This window comes from Papio anubis, chromosome 13 (genome assembly GCF_008728515.1).
Source record: "Papio anubis isolate 15944 chromosome 13, Panubis1.0, whole genome shotgun sequence".
Taxonomy (NCBI): Eukaryota; Metazoa; Chordata; class Mammalia; order Primates; family Cercopithecidae; genus Papio; species Papio anubis.
Genome location: NC_044988.1, coordinates 82,345,256 through 82,365,797, shown reverse-complemented (window position 1 = coordinate 82,365,797; position 20,542 = coordinate 82,345,256). Strand labels below are relative to the sequence as shown.

At 47.6% G+C, this 20,542-nt stretch overlaps 2 protein-coding genes across 9 annotated transcripts in view; one reads left to right on the top strand and one right to left on the bottom strand.

Annotated features, from left to right (window-relative positions):
* The first annotated feature begins 4,509 nt into the window (after positions 1–4,509).
* SLC46A2 (solute carrier family 46 member 2) lies at positions 4,510–16,576 on the top strand. 6 transcript variants are annotated; one of them, XM_003911351.5, is made up of 4 exons: positions 4,510–5,883; positions 8,003–8,086; positions 8,790–8,946; positions 15,677–16,576. In XM_003911351.5, exons 1-4 carry the CDS (start codon positions 4,755–4,757, stop codon positions 15,732–15,734), a joined length of 1,428 nt encoding a protein of 475 aa, XP_003911400.1. In that variant the 5' UTR covers positions 4,510–4,754; the 3' UTR covers positions 15,735–16,576. The 6 variants fall into 6 exon arrangements, 4 of the variants coding, with proteins under 4 accessions (XP_003911400.1, XP_021782952.1, XP_021782953.1 ...); XM_021927260.2 differs by lacking the exon at positions 15,677–16,576 and adding an exon at positions 14,199–15,161; XR_002517464.2 differs by lacking the exon at positions 8,790–8,946 and having other exon boundaries at positions 7,961–8,086; positions 15,677–15,717.
* Positions 16,577–19,687: 3,111 nt separating this feature from the next.
* SNX30 (sorting nexin family member 30) overlaps positions 19,688–20,542 on the bottom strand; it is a 125,189-nt gene continuing 124,334 nt past the window's right edge. For 2 of the 3 annotated variants that reach the window (XM_009188271.4, XM_009188272.4), the window contains exon 10: positions 19,689–20,389. In XM_009188271.4, coding sequence (XP_009186535.1) covers positions 20,323–20,389 — 67 coding nt within the window. In that variant the 3' untranslated portion in view covers positions 19,689–20,322. Of the gene's footprint in view, positions 20,390–20,542 lie in introns of all 3 variants that reach the window. The other variant, XM_009188268.4, reaches the window with a different exon arrangement.

The following is a 20,542-nucleotide window of genomic DNA, read 5'->3' as shown; positions in this document are numbered from 1 at the left end:
AATATTTGCTGGGAAACATTCAACAACCAAACACCTTCTTAAAATGCACCTCTTCTACTCAATTACCTCGGAAATGAAGCACTGTGAAAATAGATAGACTCTGAAGTCACACAACCCTAAGTACCTGGCTCTATGTGACCTTGTGCAAGTGATTTAGCTACGCTAAGTCAAAGTTTCTATAAAACTGGGCAATGTTAGGGTGCCACCTCTGAGGGAAAAGGCCAATGAAACAATATTCCAAGAACATCCATGGATGGCAGTCATTATTTTGGTGAATTTACTAGGGACAGGGCCGACTCTCAGTCTAACCGTAATATACTTCATTTCATCAGTACACGGGGAGGGAAGCCATTTCCCAGATACAGACCCAGAAAGGCAGATAGATAAACTAGAATACTAATTTATTAGTTTACCAGGGGAAATTATTTGGAGAATCAAAGTAACTAGCACATTTTCTCTCTGTTTGCAGCTATAATTGGGAAGTAAAACCACAATTAGAAAGTTGCTCAAGGTCAGGCAAAGAGACTTGGGCAACATCTTGCATGTAGTGATGGGACAGTCATTGGGAAACACTTGAAAGAAAGTCCTTGGTGGTCACTGACAAGATTTGTCTCTGTCTTCTTGAGTGAGTTTGTACTTCTTTACTTTTTTACTATATATATATTTACTATATATTTGTGCTTTAGGGGGTATCTTGTTTTCCTTGCTCCCAATTTTTGAGGGAAAGGCTTATGACAGCCCCTGAAATATTAACAATAAAGAGAGACAGGGTCTCTCTCTGTTGCCCAGACTGGAGTGAAGTGGCGCGATCACAGCTCATTGGAGCCTTAAACTCCCGGGCTCAAGCTATCCTTCCACTCCAGCCTCCCAAATACCTGGGACTACAGGTATGTATCACTATGCCCAGCTAATTTTTTAGTTTTTTCTGTAGAGACAAGGTCTCACTGCATTGCCCAGGCTGCCTAAGCTGGTCTCAAAACTGCTGGCTTCAGGTGATCCTCCTGCCTTGGCCTTCCCCATCAGTGTAGTCTGCACATCAGCTGAAGGGTCTCTCTGCCCCTCAAGATCTGGGTCAGATGGTTTAACTCCCAAATCTCGTAGCCTGTGAAAGTCCAAAGCCTATTCCAGATTTCAGTGAATCCTTGGGAGATTTGCATTCTCATGGCTTCCTTTTCCTCCCTTGTGGTCTCTGCTCAGCATTATGTCAATCCAGAGATGAATCATAGCTTCTTTAGCAGTTTCTACCAAAATAAAAAGCCAAAAAAAAAGTCACTTGCACAAAACATTTATGAATAAACTTTTCTAAAGAACTCAGGAAGGCCAGATGCAGTGATTTACACCTGTAATCCCAGCACTTTGGGAGGCTGAGGTGGGAGGATTGCTTGAAGCCAAGGGTTTGAGACCAATCTGAGCAACCTGGGCAACATAGTGAGATGCTGTTTTTACCAGAAAAAAATTAAAATTAAAATTAACTGGGTGCAGTGGTGCATGCCTGTAGCCCCAGTTACTTGGGAGGCTGGAGCAGGAGGATTGGCTGAGCCCGGGAATATGAGTTTCTAGTGAGCTTTGATCACAACACTACACTCCAGCCTGAGCAACAGAAGCAAGACCCTGTCTCAAAAAAGAAAAAGAAAAAGAAATTAAGAACTGAGAAGTAAAGGGAGGTCACAGGAAGGATTCACATGGACATGATACAGCAAGATGTTTAAAATCCACACTAGACATTCCTATTCTTCAAAAGTTCCTTCAGACCACCTTGACACCAAGAGTTCTTGTCCTGACTCTTCTCACCAGTACCCACCGATCTTACTTCCTCCCTGAACTTCTTTCCCCTCTCCTCTCCCTCCTCGGTTCTCTCTCTCACCCTTCCCTCTCTCTCACCCTTCCCTCTCGTTGACTCATGCCGAAACGTTCCGCCCCCTCTCTGGAACCTCCTCCACAGCTGGAATCCTCAGATCTAAGGATTTCACTCTCTAACACTGACCAAAGGTGTTTTTCAAAGACTGTTCCTTTCTAAGATGAATTTGGGGGCCATGAATTTTGTTAAGAAGACAAGAGTATTCCTTGCCTGAGAATAGTACCTGGGATATAGGTTCAACAGGTAATCTATCCACTCTTGTTCCTCTCTCTTTATGCAACACATTGTTGATCAACAATAATCACAACATGATTGTGTTGTTTCTACTCCTCTCCACATTCCTATGTGGGTTAAGAGGACATCCTCAAAGAAAATTATCCGGCAACTGTATTTTCCCCATAGCTGTAGGCTTGCAAAGACTGTCTGATGCCAAATACTAGTTTCCTGATTTACTGGCCTTGTGATCTTGTGCAAATTGCTTAACCACTCTGTTTTCAGTTTCTCAGTCTGTAAAAATGGGGTGGTAGATCAGCTCACAAACTTCTTGGGAGGATTAAATTCATTCATGTAAAATGCTTAGTACATAATAAGGGCTCAATAAATATTAGCTGCTACTTTTTTTTTAGTTTCTTTCTTCTGGAATAGTGTGATTTTATCAATCTAAACATCAGAGATTTAGTCTTTGCACTTTAATGAAGCCAACCTTGCGCTGGAGACTAGATTCTATCTTGGAGTGGCAAGGTCAAGGCTCCACTTGCTGGCAGCCTGGGCTGCAGAGGATAATCAGGTGTTAGCTCACCTGGGGCCTGCATTCAGAGACCGAGCGAGAAGTGGGGACATGATGAGAATATAATCCAACCCACAGTAGCCTAAACTGGGAGAGACACTAACTACCCTGTGTCTAGTTCATTTCCAGGCCAGAGAACTCAGAAACCTGGGGAGTCCCAGGGCTGGCTGGCAGAGGATAACCTCACCCAGCTCCCACTAGATCTGTCCTAGATCTGATGTGAATCTCTCAGAGACCCTTCCAATGTCCCTGGTTTCCCAAGACGATGGGAAGAACTGAAATACCACAGATCCTCCCAGAGATGACAAGGGCTGGCCCCTACAGTCTAGAGCCCTAGAATGGACAGACTCCTTGATCAAGTGGCCAGAGTGGTCCATCTGGTTCAGGTTGTTCTCATGGCCATGTTTGATTGCTGCATACCACCTGGCCCCATAACCCACTCATCCTCTGGAGTCTCCACCTCTCATAAGATCAAGGTGTTTGGACTGTTTGCTGTAGCCTCTGGAAAAATTAAGAATGGAGTGGGAGAGCCAGGCTTGGGATGGGTGAACTCAGTATCTCCTAAGGTGGCCCTAGGTGAGGGGGAGGAAGAAGGAAATGGGCTGCTGGGCCGGATCCACGGGACACATATTGAAGGGCAAGACTAGGTGTGTCTTTCTATTTGCAGAAGTCAGAGTTGTTCCGGCCTAGACACGAGGAGGCTGGGCCATGCTGGAGGTTGAGGGTAGCAGGGAAGGAGATTATAGCCCACCTAAACACTACCAAAAGAGCATATAGCTACGCTAAATCATTTGGAATCCAGTCCCTCCTCCCTACATGAGTATATTATCCATGTGGCGTTTTAAGCTCTCCCTGCAGACCTGCGTCTCCCTTTCATGTCTTTGGGTTCCTGATTATCCACGCTGCTGTAGCTATGCTGGGTTGTGGGTAGAGGAGCAGGAAGCCTGTGTGCTTTGAGTCTCCATCCCTGGGGTTGACCATGGAACAGGTCATGCTCCGTGGTACATTTTGGCCCCTGCACCATCCATCACCCTGGTTCTCTTTGCAGAAGTATGTACCGAAACAGGAAGCGAGGCCACCTGGGAAGTGGAAGTCTCAGCCCAGCCCAGGGGAGTGAGCCCACAGACAGAAGAAGAGTGACTACTAAGAAGCGGAAAGGGACCTGGGCACTCTTCGGAAAAAGAGGACCCTGGTGACTCTGCCCCTTCCAGGGGGCTCAAGCCCCTGCCCAAGAGTCCAGTTTTATCATCTAGGGGGACATCTAGGGCTGGCAGGATCTTGCCATCTCTCCCTTGGCCCTGCGGTTTGAGGCAGGAGCCTTCCGGACAAGGCCCATGCACCAGGCCCACCAATGCGGGTGTACCAAGCAGGACTCTTCTCTAAGAGGCCTTTGGCTTGGAGAAGAGCCTGGACCTAGCGGCTCCCAAGTTTTTACTTCTCTCAAAGTGCTACCCAGCTGCCTATAGCACATGGGTCCCTGTTGCATTAAATCTATAAATAAAACTTCACACCCGGTACTTATCCTAGGCAGAGTCCTAGGCGTCGCACTCCTCACCGAAACCTGCCTTCCTGGGATGGGAGAATTTGGAAACGCTCCCTGAGCCAGTCCGGAGGAGCTTCCTTCCAGCTGGGTCTCCGCCCCTGCCCTGGTGGTGCGGGGTCCCCAGCGATCCGCGGGAGGTCCGGGCACGCCTGGTTGTGGGGAAATTCGGCCCCGTCAGGCGGCCGCGCTCACAGGAGCAGCGTGACCCGGCGGCCTCGGGGGTGCTGGCAGCAGGAGCCGACATTCGCCGTGCGCTCCCCCGCGCCTGGCTTCCCTGGACTGTCGCCAGCCCTACTCCTCCTGAGGTGGCGAGGGCGGGGCGGAACGCGGCCTCTTCTGGCCTGAGGAGGAGTCACTTGGGAGGTCACTCGGCTGCTGGGCTGGCTGCTGTCACAAGCGGGGCGTGCCCTGGCTCCGCTCACCACTCTCCGGCGGGCACCCCGGCTCACGGCGCACACTCGCGCTCCCGGACTGAACCCTGAGCCGCCGCCGTAGCAGCCGAATTTGGGAGTATCTCCTTGTCACTGCAACCAGAAAGCCCCGCGATCCCCCATCAGAGAGGTCACATGAGCCCCGAGGTCACCTGCCCGTTGAGGGGCCACCTGCCTCGCTTCCACCCGAGGACCTGGGTTGAGCCCGTGGTGGCCTCGTCCCAGATGGCTGCCTCTCTGTACGACGCGGGGCTACTCCTCGTGGTGAAGGCGTCTTACGGAACCGGAGGCTCCTCCAACCACAGCGCCAGCCCGTCTCCCCGGGGGGCTCTAGAGGACCAACAGCAGAGAGCCATCTCCAATTTCTACATCATCTACAACCTCGTGGCGGGCCTGTCGCCCCTGCTGTTCGCCTACGGGCTGGGATGGCTCAGCGACCGCTACCACCGCAAGATCTCCATCTGCATGTCGCTGCTGGGCTTCCTGCTCTCCCGCCTCGGGCTGCTGCTCAAGGTGTTGCTGGACTGGCCAGTGGAGGTGCTGTACGGGGCGGCGGCGCTGAACGGGCTGTTCGGCGGCTTCTCCGCCTTCTGGTCCGGGGTCATGGCGCTGGGATCGCTGGGCTCCTCCGAGGGCCGCCGCTCCTTGCGCCTCATCCTTATTGACCTGATCCTGGGCTTGGCGGGGTTCTGCGGGAGCATGGCTTCCGGGCATCTCTTCAAGCAGATGGCTGGGCACTCTGGGCAGGGCCTGATACTGACGGCCTGCAGCGTGAGCTGTGCCTCGTTTGCTCTGCTCTACAGCCTTTTGGTGCTAAAGGTCCCTGAGTCGGTGGCCAAACCCAGCCAGGAGCTCCCCCCCGCGGATACCGTGTCTGGCACAGTAGGCACATACCGCACCCTGGATCCTGATCAGTTGGACAAACAGTGTGCAGTGGGTCACCCTCCATCTCCTGGAAAAGCAAAACCCCATAAAACCACCATTGCCCTGCTCTTTGTGGGTGCTATCATATATGACCTGGCGGTGGTGGGCACAGTGGACGTGATCCCTCTTTTTGTGCTGAGGGAGCCTCTCAGTTGGAACCAAGTGCAGGTGGGCTATGGTATGGCTTCAGGGTACACCATCTTCATCACCAGCTTCCTGGGTGTCCTGGTCTTCTCCCGCTGCTTCCGGGACACCACCATGATCATGATTGGGATGGTGTCCTTTGGGTCAGGAGCCCTCCTCTTGGCTTTTGTGAAAGAGACATACATGTTTTATATTGGTGAGTCTGTCATTCTTGGGGAGGCAGGACATTGCTGACCCTCTGCATAATGGGGCTGACACCAGGGATGCCATGGTCTGGGTGGCCTAGCTCAGCACCAGGGATTGAACCTGCTACCCAGGAGGCACAAGGGACACAAGATTATATGCCCCTGAGTTTATCTGTAATATACTGTTAATTATCTATATTGAGAATGAAATGTTACCAGAGTGGTGTTCATGGTTCTGGGCAGTCAAGGAGGTGTGGTCAGGGGTACCTGGAGTCAGCAGGGGAGGATTCAGGATGGCAGTCAACAGAGGAGATGGTGTTGGGTTTCTTCCCCCACCCCCGCCTTCCCATTTTAAAAGGATGGAATTTCAAAGGCCAAGCACAGAGGTCTGTAATTCCAGCACTTTGGGCTGGAAGTGGGAGAATCACTTGAGGCCAGGAGTTCAAGACCAGCCTAGCCTTTATGGCAAAACCCCATCTCTACCAAAAATATAAAAATTAGCCAGGTGTGGTGGTGTATACCTGTAATCCTAGCTACTCAGGAGGCTGAGGCACAAGAATCACTTGAACCCAAGAGGCAGAGGTTGTAGTGAGCCGAGATTGTGCCACTGCACGCTAGCCTGGGTGATAGAGCGAGACTCTGTCTCAAAAACAAAACAAACAAACAAAAAAAGGTGGATGAGTGGAATTTCAAGTAATTCTACTGAAAAGATGCCTTAATTAAAATCATTTGGAGTCAAGCAAAGATTTTTTTAAAATGCGTAAAAATACTCCATAAATGCCTTCCACAACCAATGTAATAAATTCCCCAAGGAAGTAGCATTAAGTTTCCATCTGAGGACACAGGTAGACAACTATAAGCAGAAAGCTCGAGATGAATGCTCCAATAGAACTTTCCAGAATGATGGAAATAGTTGCTATCCATTCTGTCCAATAAAGAAGCCACTGGCTCCATGTAGCTATTGAGCAGTTGAAATGTAGCTAGTGCAACTAAAGAACAGATTTTTTAATTTTATGTTATTTTATTTAATTTAAATAGTTATATGGGGCTAGTGGCTATCATATCAGAAAAACAACTTCAGACAGTTATCTGAGGCTGGCTCTTGACCCAGGCAGGTCACACATCTTAGAAACACCTAACAAAATGGCAAGCTAACCTCTGGTCAGTTCTCAATTAAACAGCATAGGACAGAGTATCCCCTTCCCCTTTTGCCCACCACCTCTCTCTCTCTGTTTCTCTTTGTGTTTTTGTTTCGTTTTGTTTTGTTTTGTTTTTGAGATGGAGTTTCACTCTTGTTGCCCAGGTTGGAGTACGATGGTGCAATCTCGGCTCAATGCAACTTCCACCTCCTGGGTTCAAGCGATTCCCCTGCCTCAGCCTCCTGAGTAGCTGGGATTACAGGTATGCACCACCATGCCTGGCTAATTTTGTATTTTTGGTAGAGACGGGGTTTCACCATATTGTTCAGGCTGGTCTCGAACTCCTGACCTCAGATGGTCCACCCGCCTCGGCCTCCCAGAGTGGTAGGATTTCAGGCGTGAGCCACTGCGCCTGGCCGTCTGTCTGTATCTGTCTCTTTCTCGCATTCTCTCTCTCTCTCACACACACACGCGCACGCGCACACACACACACACACACACATACTGCATCTGGATAATCAATAGAGATTGAGAGCTATGCAGTGGGTGCGTTCATGGGACACATTGCTGAAGGCAATTTGCCAAAGCTCCTGGGACCATCTCTCAGAGATGTTCACTAATGTCAAGGACAGACACTTCTCTCCTGGAGAAACAAGGAAAAGGGCCTTGTGTCCCTTTGGTGGCACCAGTTCCACTTCCCTAGTGATCACTTAATTCCACCAGTAAAGATACATTTCACCATCTGTCACCATGTCGACTGTGCCCGGCCACCTTGTAGACTGATATGCGGCACACACAGCAGCATCAGAGCTCAGAGGGTCACAGACTGGTCAAGGGAGGGCGCTAGCGTGCCAGCAGAGAAATGACTTCTTCCAGGTCAAGCCACATTCGGATTGTGGGGAGATGGGGGTTCTAAGAGAGGCTTTTGCTAATTTCCTCCTTGGCCCAGGCTGGGCTACAGCAAGGAGTGTTCCTGTGTGATCTCTTTCAGCTCGAGCCGTCATGCTGTTTGCTCTCATCCCCGTCACAACCATCCGATCAGCTATGTCCAAACTCATAAAGGGCTCCTCTTATGGTGAGTAGTGAAAGGAATCTCTCTGGAATCTTCTGCCCGGGCTGTTTCAGAGCTGCAAAGCATGAGGCACAGACCTGTAGAAGGCACTTGAGGCAGTTCCAGAAGCATCTTTGAAGACACTGGAAACACTGGTTTCCATCCAGGGCACAGAGAGTGGAGACGGGGGTATGGGAGTGACTTAGAAAGTCAGTCACTGAAAAGCCACAAAGAAGGATTCTATCATCCACAGGCCTTGGGAAGATTCAACTAGATAGAGGCAGGATTCCTAGCGAATTGAGCCACACACAGACTGAGAAGGGGCCAGGTGCAGTGGCTCAATGCCTGTAATCCCAGTGCTTTGGGAGGTCGAGGTGAGAGGATCGCTAGAGGCTGGGAGGTCAAGACCAGCCTGGGCAACATAGTGAGACCCCATTTCTACAAAAAAGATTTTAAAATTAGCTGGGCATGGTGGCAAATGCCTGTAGTCCCAGCTACTCGGGAGGTTGAGGCAGGAGGATTGCCTGAGCCCAGGAGTTCAAGGCTGAAGCGAGCCAGGATTGTGGCACTGCACTCCAGCCTGGGCAACAGAGTGAGACTGTCTCTAAAAAGAGAGAGAGAGAGAGTAAGAAGGAAGGGTCCCCTAAGAGCTCTCCAGAGACTCAGCTAATGGAGAGTGAGGCAGGCACAGCAAGGCATTCCTGAGTAACCTCTGTCCCTTCCACAGGAAAGGTGTTTGTCATACTGCAGCTGTCCTTGGCTCTGACTGGCGTGGTGACATCGACCTTGTACAACAAGATCTATCAGCTTACCATGGACATGTTTGTGGGCTCCTGCTTTGCTCTCTCCTCCTTTCTCTCCTTCCTGGCCATCATCCCAATTAGGTAGGATGGGAGCAGCGTCTGCTGCTTGGGCTGGGACCCTGATGCTTAGGTCAAGGAATCTTGGACCTTCTCCAGCCCACCATCACCGCATTATTTATTTTCAGCATTTATGCAGTGGGTCCTGAGTAGGCTCTCTCACAAAGAAAAAGTCCTCCTGTTTCCCACACTAAAAATCTGGCCATTTGGGAATTCCTCAAAATCACGAGTAAGAAACAGGGTCTTTAGGCACTGCCTCACTCTTTGGCAGTTTTGTAACGACTACTTATACGAGTCCCATATACTTCCTTATAATTAGAGGCTGTGATTGGAAACCTTTATGAACCACAAGACCTCTTTTGTTCAGCTGCCTTTAGGTGAAAGTCATCAGACCTCATTTCAGAGCACAGTTTCTTCCCCATGCCCTCACAGGGCTCTGTGCTCAGTGCCACTGAAATCTTCCGGCCACTGGACTGGACTGTGTGAGCTCCAGACAGGGCCTTCCCTTGACTTCCCTGGGGGAATTGTCTCGATTGTAATACCAGAGCACTCAAGTGTTGGAGATAAGAGGCAGGAGGACGTCTGGTCCTATGGAGACCACTAGCCTAGGTCATCAACAAAATGGAAAGACAGCTTGGAATAGTTCTGTCTTCAACCAGCCCTGTCCCACAGAAATACAGAAGCAGCCACAAATGCAAGCCATATGTGTGATTTTCAGTTTCCTAGTGGCCACATTTTAAAAAGAGAAAAGTGACAGGTGAAATTAATGTTAATATTAATAACATATTTGACATGCAAAATATCATCTCCACATCTAATCCATTTACAAAATGTGTCAATGAGATATTTCACTTCTTTTTTACACTAACTCTTTGAAATCTAGTATGTATTTTATGCTTACGGTACATCTCGATTTGGACAAGTCACATTTCAGTATTCAGTAACCACATGTGGGTTGAGGTTCCCATATGAGACAGCACTGTTCTCTTTAGACTGTTAGGCCCTTTTACCACTTCCTTTGAAGTGAGGTTCTCTCATGCTCCTACCACTGTTGTTACACGAGAAAGGAATACCGTGGGGAGATTTATATATACGTATATATATTCCTGTGGAGATATATATATATATCCACAGAATAAATGTATCCACAGTAAGGCACAAGGATTTGATATAGATGTGCATTTTCAAGGGATCTGCCTCGTAGCACATGAGGACTCTACACATCAGTAATGGTGGTATAATAGGCAGCAGAGTAGAAAATAAAGGAAGGCAGGTTCAAGGGGACAGTGATAAAGCCCTTTTGGAATTCTCACATCACATCATATTGCAAATCTCAGCCTGAATGGAAAGTTGAGCTTCCTAGGACAGGAGCCATCAATCATTAGGGCTCTTTGCATTATTTCATAATTAAGAAAAATAAGATAGGAAGACCAAATAGCTGAGAGAATTTATGGATCAGCAGGCATGACCAGGTCTCATTCCTAAGGTGCAAACTGAGCCAGCTCTGTCTTCGAACTGTCCAACCCTAAGGACTTTTCATGTGTTCCTGTTTTCGTATGAGTCCTGGCTGAATGGGTTGGATTTTAGCTAGAGCTACCATGCAGTGCAAACTTCTCAGGAGTCCCAGCCTGCGGCCAAACGAGTAAACGATGAGTAGTTTTTGCCCGCTTGAAAATGATCCAGTCCAATTTTATGGGCAGTTGGTTAATGTAGTCTCTTTAACTTAAACAAAACCCAAAAATCAACAAAAGGAAATGAGTGTTACTAGTTCATGTGTGTCATAAAGACATCAAGAGACAAATGGAAGTAATGGGAAAATACAAGTAAGATTGAGTGCTTATGCAGATAAGGCACTTAGGCACACTGCTTCCCTCTGTTGTAGACATTTAGCAATAGAGACACACGTGCAAACAAAGCCAGATTTTAATTGACTGCTATCAGGATCCCACCCACCAGAGATTCTGACTCAATTAATCTGCGGTGCAGCCTGGGCATAGGAAATTTTAAAAGCTCTCCGGGTGATTCAAATGTACAACCAAGACTGAGAATCTCTGGTGTAAAGGGAGTGGTTCCATTACTTTCCCTTCCGCAAAGTCACTAAAGAAATGAGATCCTGAAAAAGTTTCATAGCTAGGAGAGGCCAAGCCTGTACCATCAATCTTCAAGGACAGCAACAGGAAAGACCAGTAAAGCTTTGGAACCACAGGAAGAAAAGCTACATTCCAATGACATAAAAACCCAGGCAGGCATGCCAGAGCACAGGAGGACTCAGAGAGCAGAGGCTGGACTGGATCACAATCAGCATCCTCTTCCTCGATGCCAGGAGAGATCCCAGCCTGTTTGCAATCCCAGGGGGCTGTGGCTGCACCCCTTCCTGGTGCCAAAGTGAGCCGATTTCATGCCACCATAAGAACTTGCCCTCTCCTGTTTGCTCTTTAGATGTAATAGGGAGATGCTGAGGCAACAACTGTGGGGTTCTGCTTATTTACAAACCTCTCCCCTCATGCCCTCCAATATACATGAACTTAACTAATGCCTCATTCTTCATAGAGAAAACAGAAGCCAGGCTGGGCACAATGGCTCACGCCTGTAATCCCAGCACTTTGGGAGTCCGAGGCGGGTGGATCACAAGGTCGGGAGTTTGATACAAGCCTGGCCAACATAGTGAAACCCCATCTCTACTGAAAATACAAAAATTAACTGGGCATGACAGCGTGCGCCTGTAGTCCCAGCTACTCAGGAGGCTGAGGCGGGAGAATCCGCATCGCTTGAACCCAGGAGGCGGAGGTTGCAGTGAGCTGAGATCGTGCCACTGCACTCCAGCCTGGGTAACGGTGCTAGACTCTGTCTAAAAAAAAAAAAAAAAAAAAAAAAAGCCAAATGATCACAACAGAATATCCTGGTCTTCTCCAGTCCACAGTCCTATGTTCATTTGCGTCCATCTTCTTTTTTTAAGGATAATAACAGCAAACTGTTAAATAGCCCTAAGTGCCAGGCACTACTTTATTTCATATTTTGAAACTAATCTTCCCAAACAATCCTTTGTGGTAATTACTATTATTATCCCTATTTTGCAGGTGAGCAAACAGGCTCCAAGGTATTAAATAACTTGCCAAAGGGTACACAGCTAGGAAGTGGCAGAGACAGGATTTGAAGGAAGCCAGACCGTCTCTCCCATCCACTACATGCATTGCACCTGGTAATTGGGTGCGGCCTCTCCCACCTCCTGAGAAAGCTCACTCCACTGCTTCACTCTCTCCTGAATTCTTCTACCAGAGCTGACATATGCTCTTCCCTCCTCTCTCCTTCTCTTCATAGTCAAGTTCTCCCAAGGCGGGTCTGCACATATGCTGTCTCACTCCCCAACTCCCATTCACTTCCTACTCACTCCAATCTGACTCAGTTGATTCCCCGTGCTCAACTCTACCAGAGCTGCTCTCACTAAAGCTACTAATGACTTTTTAGTTGCATCCATCGACCTGCTGCCACCTTCATCTTACATGATTTCTCGGTGGCCCCTAATGCTGTTGATCACTCTTTCCTCGGGAGATATTTGTCACATGGCTTTCAAAACACCTCATTCTTGTTTTTCTCCCATTTATCTGATAGCTTCTTCTGTACAAACCTCCCATGTAGGAATTGTTTGGGGTTCTGTTCTGGGCTGTCTTCTCACTTTACATTTTCTAAGCAACCTAAAGTACTTCCAAAGGTTCACGTTACCATTTAAACTTCCAAAATAGGGTTCTTGATACCCTCCTAAGCCTGCTCACGTTCCCGTCTTTCCAATCTCATGATCTCATTCATTGGCTGCACCACCCACCGAGGGTAGAAACCTGAGGGTCACCAGCATCCACCCTGGACTTCATCTCCCCCCACCTCCAGTCAATCAGGCCTAATGCATTGATTCTACCTCCAAAATATGTCTCAAACTTACGCTTTTCTTTTTATCTCTACTGCTACCCCCTAATCCAGAGCACCTGGATGACTGAGTTAGCCTCTGAACCATCTCCATACATCCACTCTTGTTCTCCACTCCCATCCTCTCTCCAGCAGGTGGCCAGAGCAAGGTCCTTAAAGTGTGAATCAGGTCATGTCATCACCTGCTCAAAGCCCTGCACTTGGCTTTCATTGCTCTTAGAATAAAACCCAAATGTTTGGCTGGGTGCAGTGGCTCAAACCTATAATCCCAGCACTTTGGGAGGCTGAGGTGGGGGGATTGCTTGAGCTCAGAAGCTTGAGACCAGCCTGGGCAACATAGTGAGACCCCGACTCTACAAAAAATTAATAAATTAGCTGGGCATGGTGGTGCATGCCTGTAGTCCCAACTAGTTGGAAGGCTGATACGGGAGGATTGCTTGAGCCCAGGAGGTTGAGGCTGCAATGAGCAAAGATCATGCCACTGTGCTCCAGCCTGGGTGACAGAGCAAGACTCTGTCTCAAAAAAGAAACAAAAACAAAAACAAAACATGAACATCTTACTATGGGCAATAAAGCCCCGCATAAGCTGGCCTGGCCACCCTTTCTCACCTCCTATTCCTGCAATTGACCACCCTCCCCAACCCTCAGCCACAGTCGCCTCTTCTCCCACTCTTCTCCCTTCTCCATCCACACCTCTTTCCCACCCAACTAGTTGTGGTCTTAACTGAAACACCATTTTCTCAAAGAGAATTTTCCTAACCCCTCTCAATCTAAATTAGATCCTTCTGTGACATGCTCCCAGAGCTTCCTATATTCTCTTTTGTAGAATGCAGTGATGATGAGTTCATGGTTAGCTGTTTAATATGCTTGCCCACTAGACTGAAGGCTCCCTGAGGGCAGAGACCATGGCTATGTGGCTCTCCCTGTATCTTCTGTGTCCAGCACAGATCCTAGCATATAAGAAGCAGTCAAAAAGCATTTGTTTAATGAATGCATGCCCTGTCAGAGGGTGTGGCATCTCTCACAGCACTGACTTACACTGACTAATAAGTCAGCACTGCTGACTGCCCACGCCCCAGAGCTGCCTGGGGCTACCCATGAAGTCAGTGCTGGCCATCGCCTTGTGGCTGTGCTGTAGTGGTCCACAGCAGGGGTCAAGGGTCATGTGGCCCTGTGCTGGCTGCTTCCAAGTCTTCACTCTCCACTTGCCAGTCCTGTAATACAATGAGTCTTAAGTATGGTCAGTGCCCCTCCCAGTAGTGCACTGGCACTCATAGAAGGCGGGAAATCTGAGTGTTGGGAAGTGTCTACAAAGTTTCCCTTAAAAGGCTTGGATCTAAGCGTGCAACCCATTTTAGCAACTCCAGGTGTTCATCCATCGAGAAGCGCTGTGCTGTAGCTTAGAACCTGAAGATCCTGGAGCTCAAGCAGATGAGAAAGCCCAGGGTGCCAGGGGTTGAAGGACATGCCTAAGTCACACCGATCCAGGACTTCAGTTCAGACCTCCTAACTGCTGCGCGTCCATTTATTAAGATGATTTTAAACAATGTAATGGATAAACGAGCTATGGAAAGACAGCCGATGAGGCAGCTCATTCTGCTTGCAATTAGCAAAGGCTTAATCTTGATCTTGAGATATAGAAGGGAGTTCATCCTCAGGCAGAAGTGAGATGGAAAGGGATTCCAGGAAAAAGAAAATGTGGATGCAAAGGGCTCGCAACGTTATGGGAAATGGAGAAGTTCAGTGCTTGCAAGACGGAAATGAACCTGGAGTAAGAGAAGTTCCTTCAGACAATCTCTCTCCACTCAGTGCACCATTCTGATGCCATAAATGGATAAAAAATTTCAGTCTACCGGTGACAAAGACATGGTCTAATGGATGGGGGAAAAAAAAGGCACACCTTTGTTACAGGACCACCAAGTTCAATTGCCCATTGCACAGTAACAGACTCTGAAACAGCAGGAGTTGCAGCAGAAAAAAAAAAGTTTAACGATATACAGCACCCAAACAAGGAGATGGGAGGAAACCCTAAACCCACCTCCCAGGAAGGTTTGGGGATGGGCTTCCAAGGGGTCTGGATGGGTGATGGGCTAGTGTAGGGATCGCTGATTGGTCAAGAAGTGAGGGGTGAAATCATGGGACAGGGAGATGAAGAAACGGCATTCCTGTGCTGGGTTGGTTCCTTGGTGAGTGTCTTCAGGCTGGTTAGCACCAGCCATTCTGCTGGAATTCAGGATCTGAAAAACACCTTAAGCAATTCTTAAGTAAAGTAAAAAGGTCCAGTATCAGAGATTCTTTTTTTTTTTTTTTTTTTTTTTTTTTGGAGACAGAGTCTCAGTCTGTCACCCAGGCTGGAGTGCAAATGGCGTGATCTTGGCTCACTGCAAACTCCGCCTCCCAGGTTCAAGTGATTCTCCTGCCTCAGCATCCTGAGTAGCTGGGATTACAGACACCTGCCACCATGCCCAGCTAATTTTTGTATTTTTAGTAGAGTCGGGGTTTCACCAGGTTGGCCAGGCTGGTCTCAAACTCCTGACTTCAGGTGAGCCACCTGCCTCAACCTCCCAAACTGCCTGGGATTACAGGTGTGAGCCACCATGCCTGGCCCCCAGAGATTCTATCTAAAGGAACAATGGGGAAGCAAGTGGTAAACATGCTCCTTTTAGCTAACAGCTGCAGGGAAGTGGGTCACAGTGTACCAGCACACCTTGGTCAATGCCTACCTATGATTTTGCCTAAAGCCTGGCTTGTAATTCTCATTAACCCTGTGAGGGCAGTTTCATGTTTACGCCATTCCAGCTCTTCTCTTGTAACTCTCTATGGTCAATTCTTACAGCATCGTGGCCTATAAACAAGTCCCATGGTCACCATATGGAGACATCACAGAGAAATGAAGATGCTTACCTGCAGGAGCTGAAAACACCAGCCATGGCCAGACCCCCAGAAGACAAAAGAAGGGACCGGGGAACTGGTGACCAAAGCAACCCACTGCTTAAGAAACCCACGTTCCAGGCAGAGTTGGCCTCAGTATGACCTGCTTTGGCTCAGGGATCCCTGGTGGATGGGGAAAAGCATTTTCCTGGTGATGGAAAAACGTTCTTAGCTTTAAGATACTCCTGTTAGGCAGAGATTGGGTTCTGTGACAGCAGAACATGAACTTAAGGGTTATAGGCAGGCTGCATACAGCAGTCCCAGGCCCTGTGAGGGGTTTCAGACTCCAGCTACAGCGAGCCTGCCCCTTTTCTTCAAGGGATTGTCTTGAGGGCTCCAAGGTATAACTAACTAGTCACTAGGATGCTGTGCTGAAAGTCCCATGGGAGAACTCAAAGCGTGCATTATCACAGCCTGAGAGGAATGTGGAAGGAATGTTTTGTAAGAACTATCAACAGTTTTGCACGAACAATGTATTTTAAATTAAAATAAAACCTTGAAAAAAGCCAGCTTTCTTTCCTGAGTCTTCCTTGGCTACAAACACTCAGGAGGGGGATGGAGCTCAGACCCTTGTCTTCTGGGTAGTTTTGTTATTACTGTTGCTTTAAAGAAGCAAATGTCACAAGGCTTTCTTCAATGGGATATTCAATTGAGTACTTCCAGTCAACAGTGCTTCCCAAAGTGGGTGGTGTGAAGAACGAGGAGATACATGAAGAGCTGTTTTATTTGAGGTACTCATTTTTATAACCTCATTTACTTGGATTTATAAAAGCAGACTCACCTAATAAAATCAACATTCATTGTATGAGTGTGTGAATCCTTCTTTCCCAGGTCAGATTCTGTCTATGACTACAGACTTCTGTCTATGACTACTTGACTACAGATTCTGTCTATGACTACAGACTTATACAGGGTAAGACACAAGGCTAGAGAATACATTCAAATCTCAGGGTATTTGGGCTCACAGAGTTTGTACCTCTAATCCTCTTGCGGGGAATGAACAAAACTGTGACACATCTAATAAGGTCCAGGCCCCATGCTAGGTGCTGAGATACAGAAAGAATAGCATGTGACTGTGTCTGCTCTAGCAGAGTGCTGTCTAACAGGCGAAGCAGACAGAACATCAGACAGGGATGTCTCCTTCCACTGGGAAGGAGCTAGCGCCCTTGCACTGAGTCAGGCAACATGAGCAGAGCAGATGGGATGGGAAAGATGAGTTCAAGAAATTCAAGATCACATTCAACCTCTCCAACCTCACTAATATAAGGGAGCATAGAATCCAGATTCGGGACAGCAGGGAGGGCATCCCAGAAGTGACTTCTATGATAAGGCTGGAAGGGTAAGTAGGAGTTACTAAGGCCAGATGTTGGGGGACATTCCAGGCGGAAGGAACACCATGCTGGAAGGCCTGAAGGTGAAAATATATCAAAGGTTTAGGAATTCAGTGTGAAGGGAGCAAAGATGGAGGGACAAGTATTACGGAGGACAGTAAGATGAGACTGGGGTGGTAAGAAGGAATAACATAAAATATCCTTTCAAAAGAAAAAGATGTTTCTCTTCAGAGTAAATGGGGATAGCTGTTGGAAGGTGTTAAGCAGGAACACGGAGTGCTAAATTTGCATCTTAGAAACAGCTCCCTGGCAACATTGAGGACAATGAATTGGTGGAAGGAGTGAGCAAGCTTGAAGAAAGGAGAAGAGCTACGAGACCCTGGCAGTAAACCAGGTGAAGGATAATGGCAGACTGACTGCCCAGCCTTAGTGGCTCAGGCCTATAATCCCAGCACTCTGGGAGACCAAGCTGGGAAGATCACTTGAGGCCAGGAATTTAGCACCAGCTTGAGCAACATAGTGAGACCCCATCTCTACAAAAAAATTTAAAATGACCTGGGTGTGGTGGTGTGCACCTATAATCCCACCTACTCAGGAGGCTAAAACGACAGGATTGTTTGAGCCCAAGAGTTCAAGGCTGCAGTGAGCTATGATTAGGACACTATACCCCTCCCTGGGTGAGACAGCAAGACTGTCTCTAAAAAATAAATAAATAAAAAATAAATAAAATTAAAAATAATAGCAGACATAGGGTAAGAAGCTATAAACATGGAGAAAAGTAGATAGACATGGAAAAATATTTGGGAGCTAGAGGCTACAGGAGTTGGTTAATGGATGGATGCCACAGGGTGAGGTAGATGGAGGCCAGAATGACTCAGATTTGGGGCTCAGGACACTAGGAAAAAGGTAGCACCCCCTCTCCCAGAGTCTGGCAATATGAGCAGAGCAGATAGGATGGGAAAGATGAAGTCAAGATTGTGTTCAACCTCTCCAGCCTTACTCATCAATATGCTCATTCCCCAACTCCTTACCTTCTACTCCAGCCTCTGACCAGCTCCTCAGCCTGAATGAATCCAATCCTTCCTACTCCTGAGAAGCCTCTTACTGCTTAGAGAAATGTCCTTCCTTGTCCACACTGACCCTGCTATAAACTTGTGTTTTTTAACCTGAGATGAGCTCTCAAAACCCAAGTATTGGCTCCTTTTCAACCCCACCTGTCACCAGGGTAGGAGTTTCAAACCTTGTCAGCTTTCCCAGGGTCACCATTTCTTCAAACAGATGTTCTCACCCAGTGGTTCTTGGGCCAGAAGCAACAGCATCACCTGGGAACTGGCTAGAAATGAAAATTCTGGGGTCTCACCCAAGTCAAATTCTAGGACTGGGGCTCAACAACTGGTGTCTCACAAGTCCTCATTGAAGAATCACCATTCTCACCTATGGGGCCCGATTTTTTCTCAAGAAATTTCCCTGAGTCCTCTTCCTCTCCCTACATCCTTAATTTTTTTTTTTTTTAAGACAGTCTTACTCTGTTGCCCAGGCTGGAGTGCAGTGGCACGATCTCAGCTCACTGCAACCTCCGCCTCCCGAGTTCAAGCAATTCTCCTGCCTCAGCCACCTGAGTAGCTGGGATTACAAGCACGCACCACCATGTCTGGCTAATTTTTGTATTTTTGGTAGAGACAGGGTTTCGCCATATTGGCCAGGCAGGTCTCAAACTCCTGGCTTCAAGTGATCCACCTGCCTCGACCTCCCAAAGTGCTGGGATTACAGGCATGAGCCATTGCGCCTCGCCTGTATCCTTAATTCTTGAGACCCCCAAGGTCCTGTCCTTGGTTCTCTTCCCATGCAATCTAGTCCACTCCCATGGACTCAAGAACTTCATTTCCAACAGCCAAGTCAACATCTCTACCTGGATTTCCTCAAATCTAAAGCCAAACCAAGTTTTCCTTCTCACACCCCACCACCTAAGCTCATTCCATCTTTTTTGATCTTTAATTTTTGTAGAGACAGGGTCTATATTGCTCAGGCTGGTCTTGAACTCTTGGGCTCAAGTGATCTGCTGTGGACTCCCAAAAGTGCTGGGATTTCAGGAATGAGCCACCACGCCCAGCCTCCATCTTTTATCTTTCTCTTCTGATTTTAGCTAATGGCATCACCTCCAAATCCCAGGCTGGCAATCTCCCAGTCATCTCCGGTCCATCCCCCTCCCCTCTAAGAGTCTCCTAAATCAGCTATTTTCACCTCCCTTTATCACTTCTTGCCATGGCTTTTGGCATCTATTCCTCTCCATTCTCCAGGCTTTCAGTCTGACACAGTCCTGCAGTATTCTATTTTCATCATCTTCTTAAAAAGAAAACAGGGCCGGGCACAGTGCCCTCATGCCTGTAACCCCAGCACTTTGGGAGGCCAAGGCAAGTGAATCACTTGAGCTCAGGAGTTCAAGACCAGCCTGGGCAACATGGCAAAACCCCATCTCTGCGAAAAATACAAAAATTAGCCAGGTACGGTGGCACGCACCTGTAGTCCCAGCTACTTGGGAGACTGAGGTGGGGTCACTGCTTGAGCTCGGGAAGCAGAGGTTGCAGTGAGCTGAGATCACTGTACTCCAGCCTGCGTGACAAAGCAAAAGGAAAAAAGAAAAAGGAATATCCTATTAAACAAACAAACTGGCAAAACATACAGGAAAGATTATCCTTAATATTTAATTGGCCATATCCTTAATATTTAAGGATAATATCCTAGTAGCCTTAATATTTAATTTAGGAAGTCTTTAGAAAGGGGCTATCACAGTGAGAACCTGCCTGACATTTAAGTGCTTTGTACACCATATTGCCAGTCCTATCGACAACCCCACATGGAAGTCTTGTTTTCATCTCAAAGATCATAGTACTAAAGGTTCAGCCAAGTGTGACTTGCCTAAAGCCACATAGCTAGTAAGTGGAAAAGCTGAGATTTGATCCACCATCCACGTCTTATTCACCTTGCTGCCTTATTTTGTATCACTGCAGTCTTAGATTAATGATGTCTGCTATCAGTAAGTCAAGTTGAGCACCATTTTAAGTATACTCAGGTTCAACACATTACCATCATCAGGTCAACTTAACTAGCCCTGACCCAGAATATAATGCTGTGCTTTGCTATGGGATAATGCAGAAATCTTTCATGTAGTAAATACCTCGGATGGCTGTCAGCCTGCCTGCCAATCATGATGGCTACTACATTAGGAAGTTTCTTCATCTCCCCAGATTGGTGCTGATGTGGAAGATGTAGAAGAGGGTAAATTGGGCCTATAAAGAAGTGAAGAAGAACACAAATAGTTCAATTACATATATTTTCTCCTGTTGCTCTGTATGTCTTGATTCTTACAGGCAAACTGATAATGTGTAAAGAGAAAATAAGAAAAGAAAAAAACAGGCACACATGTTCTTCTGCCTTACAGA

What these genes read in the sequence shown, in the direction of transcription:
- SLC46A2 (XM_003911351.5), top strand. Translation starts at nt 4,755, where the DNA reads ATGAGCCCCGAGGTCACCTGCCCGTTGAGGGGCCACCTGCCTCGCTTC. An exon ending in GACATACATGTTTTATATTG is followed by an intron (nt 5,884 to 8,002) that starts GTGAGTCTGTCA and finishes GATCTCTTTCAG; the next exon opens with CTCGAGCCGTCATGCTGTTT. An exon ending in CATAAAGGGCTCCTCTTATG is followed by an intron (nt 8,087 to 8,789) that starts GTGAGTAGTGAA and finishes TCCCTTCCACAG; the next exon opens with GAAAGGTGTTTGTCATACTG.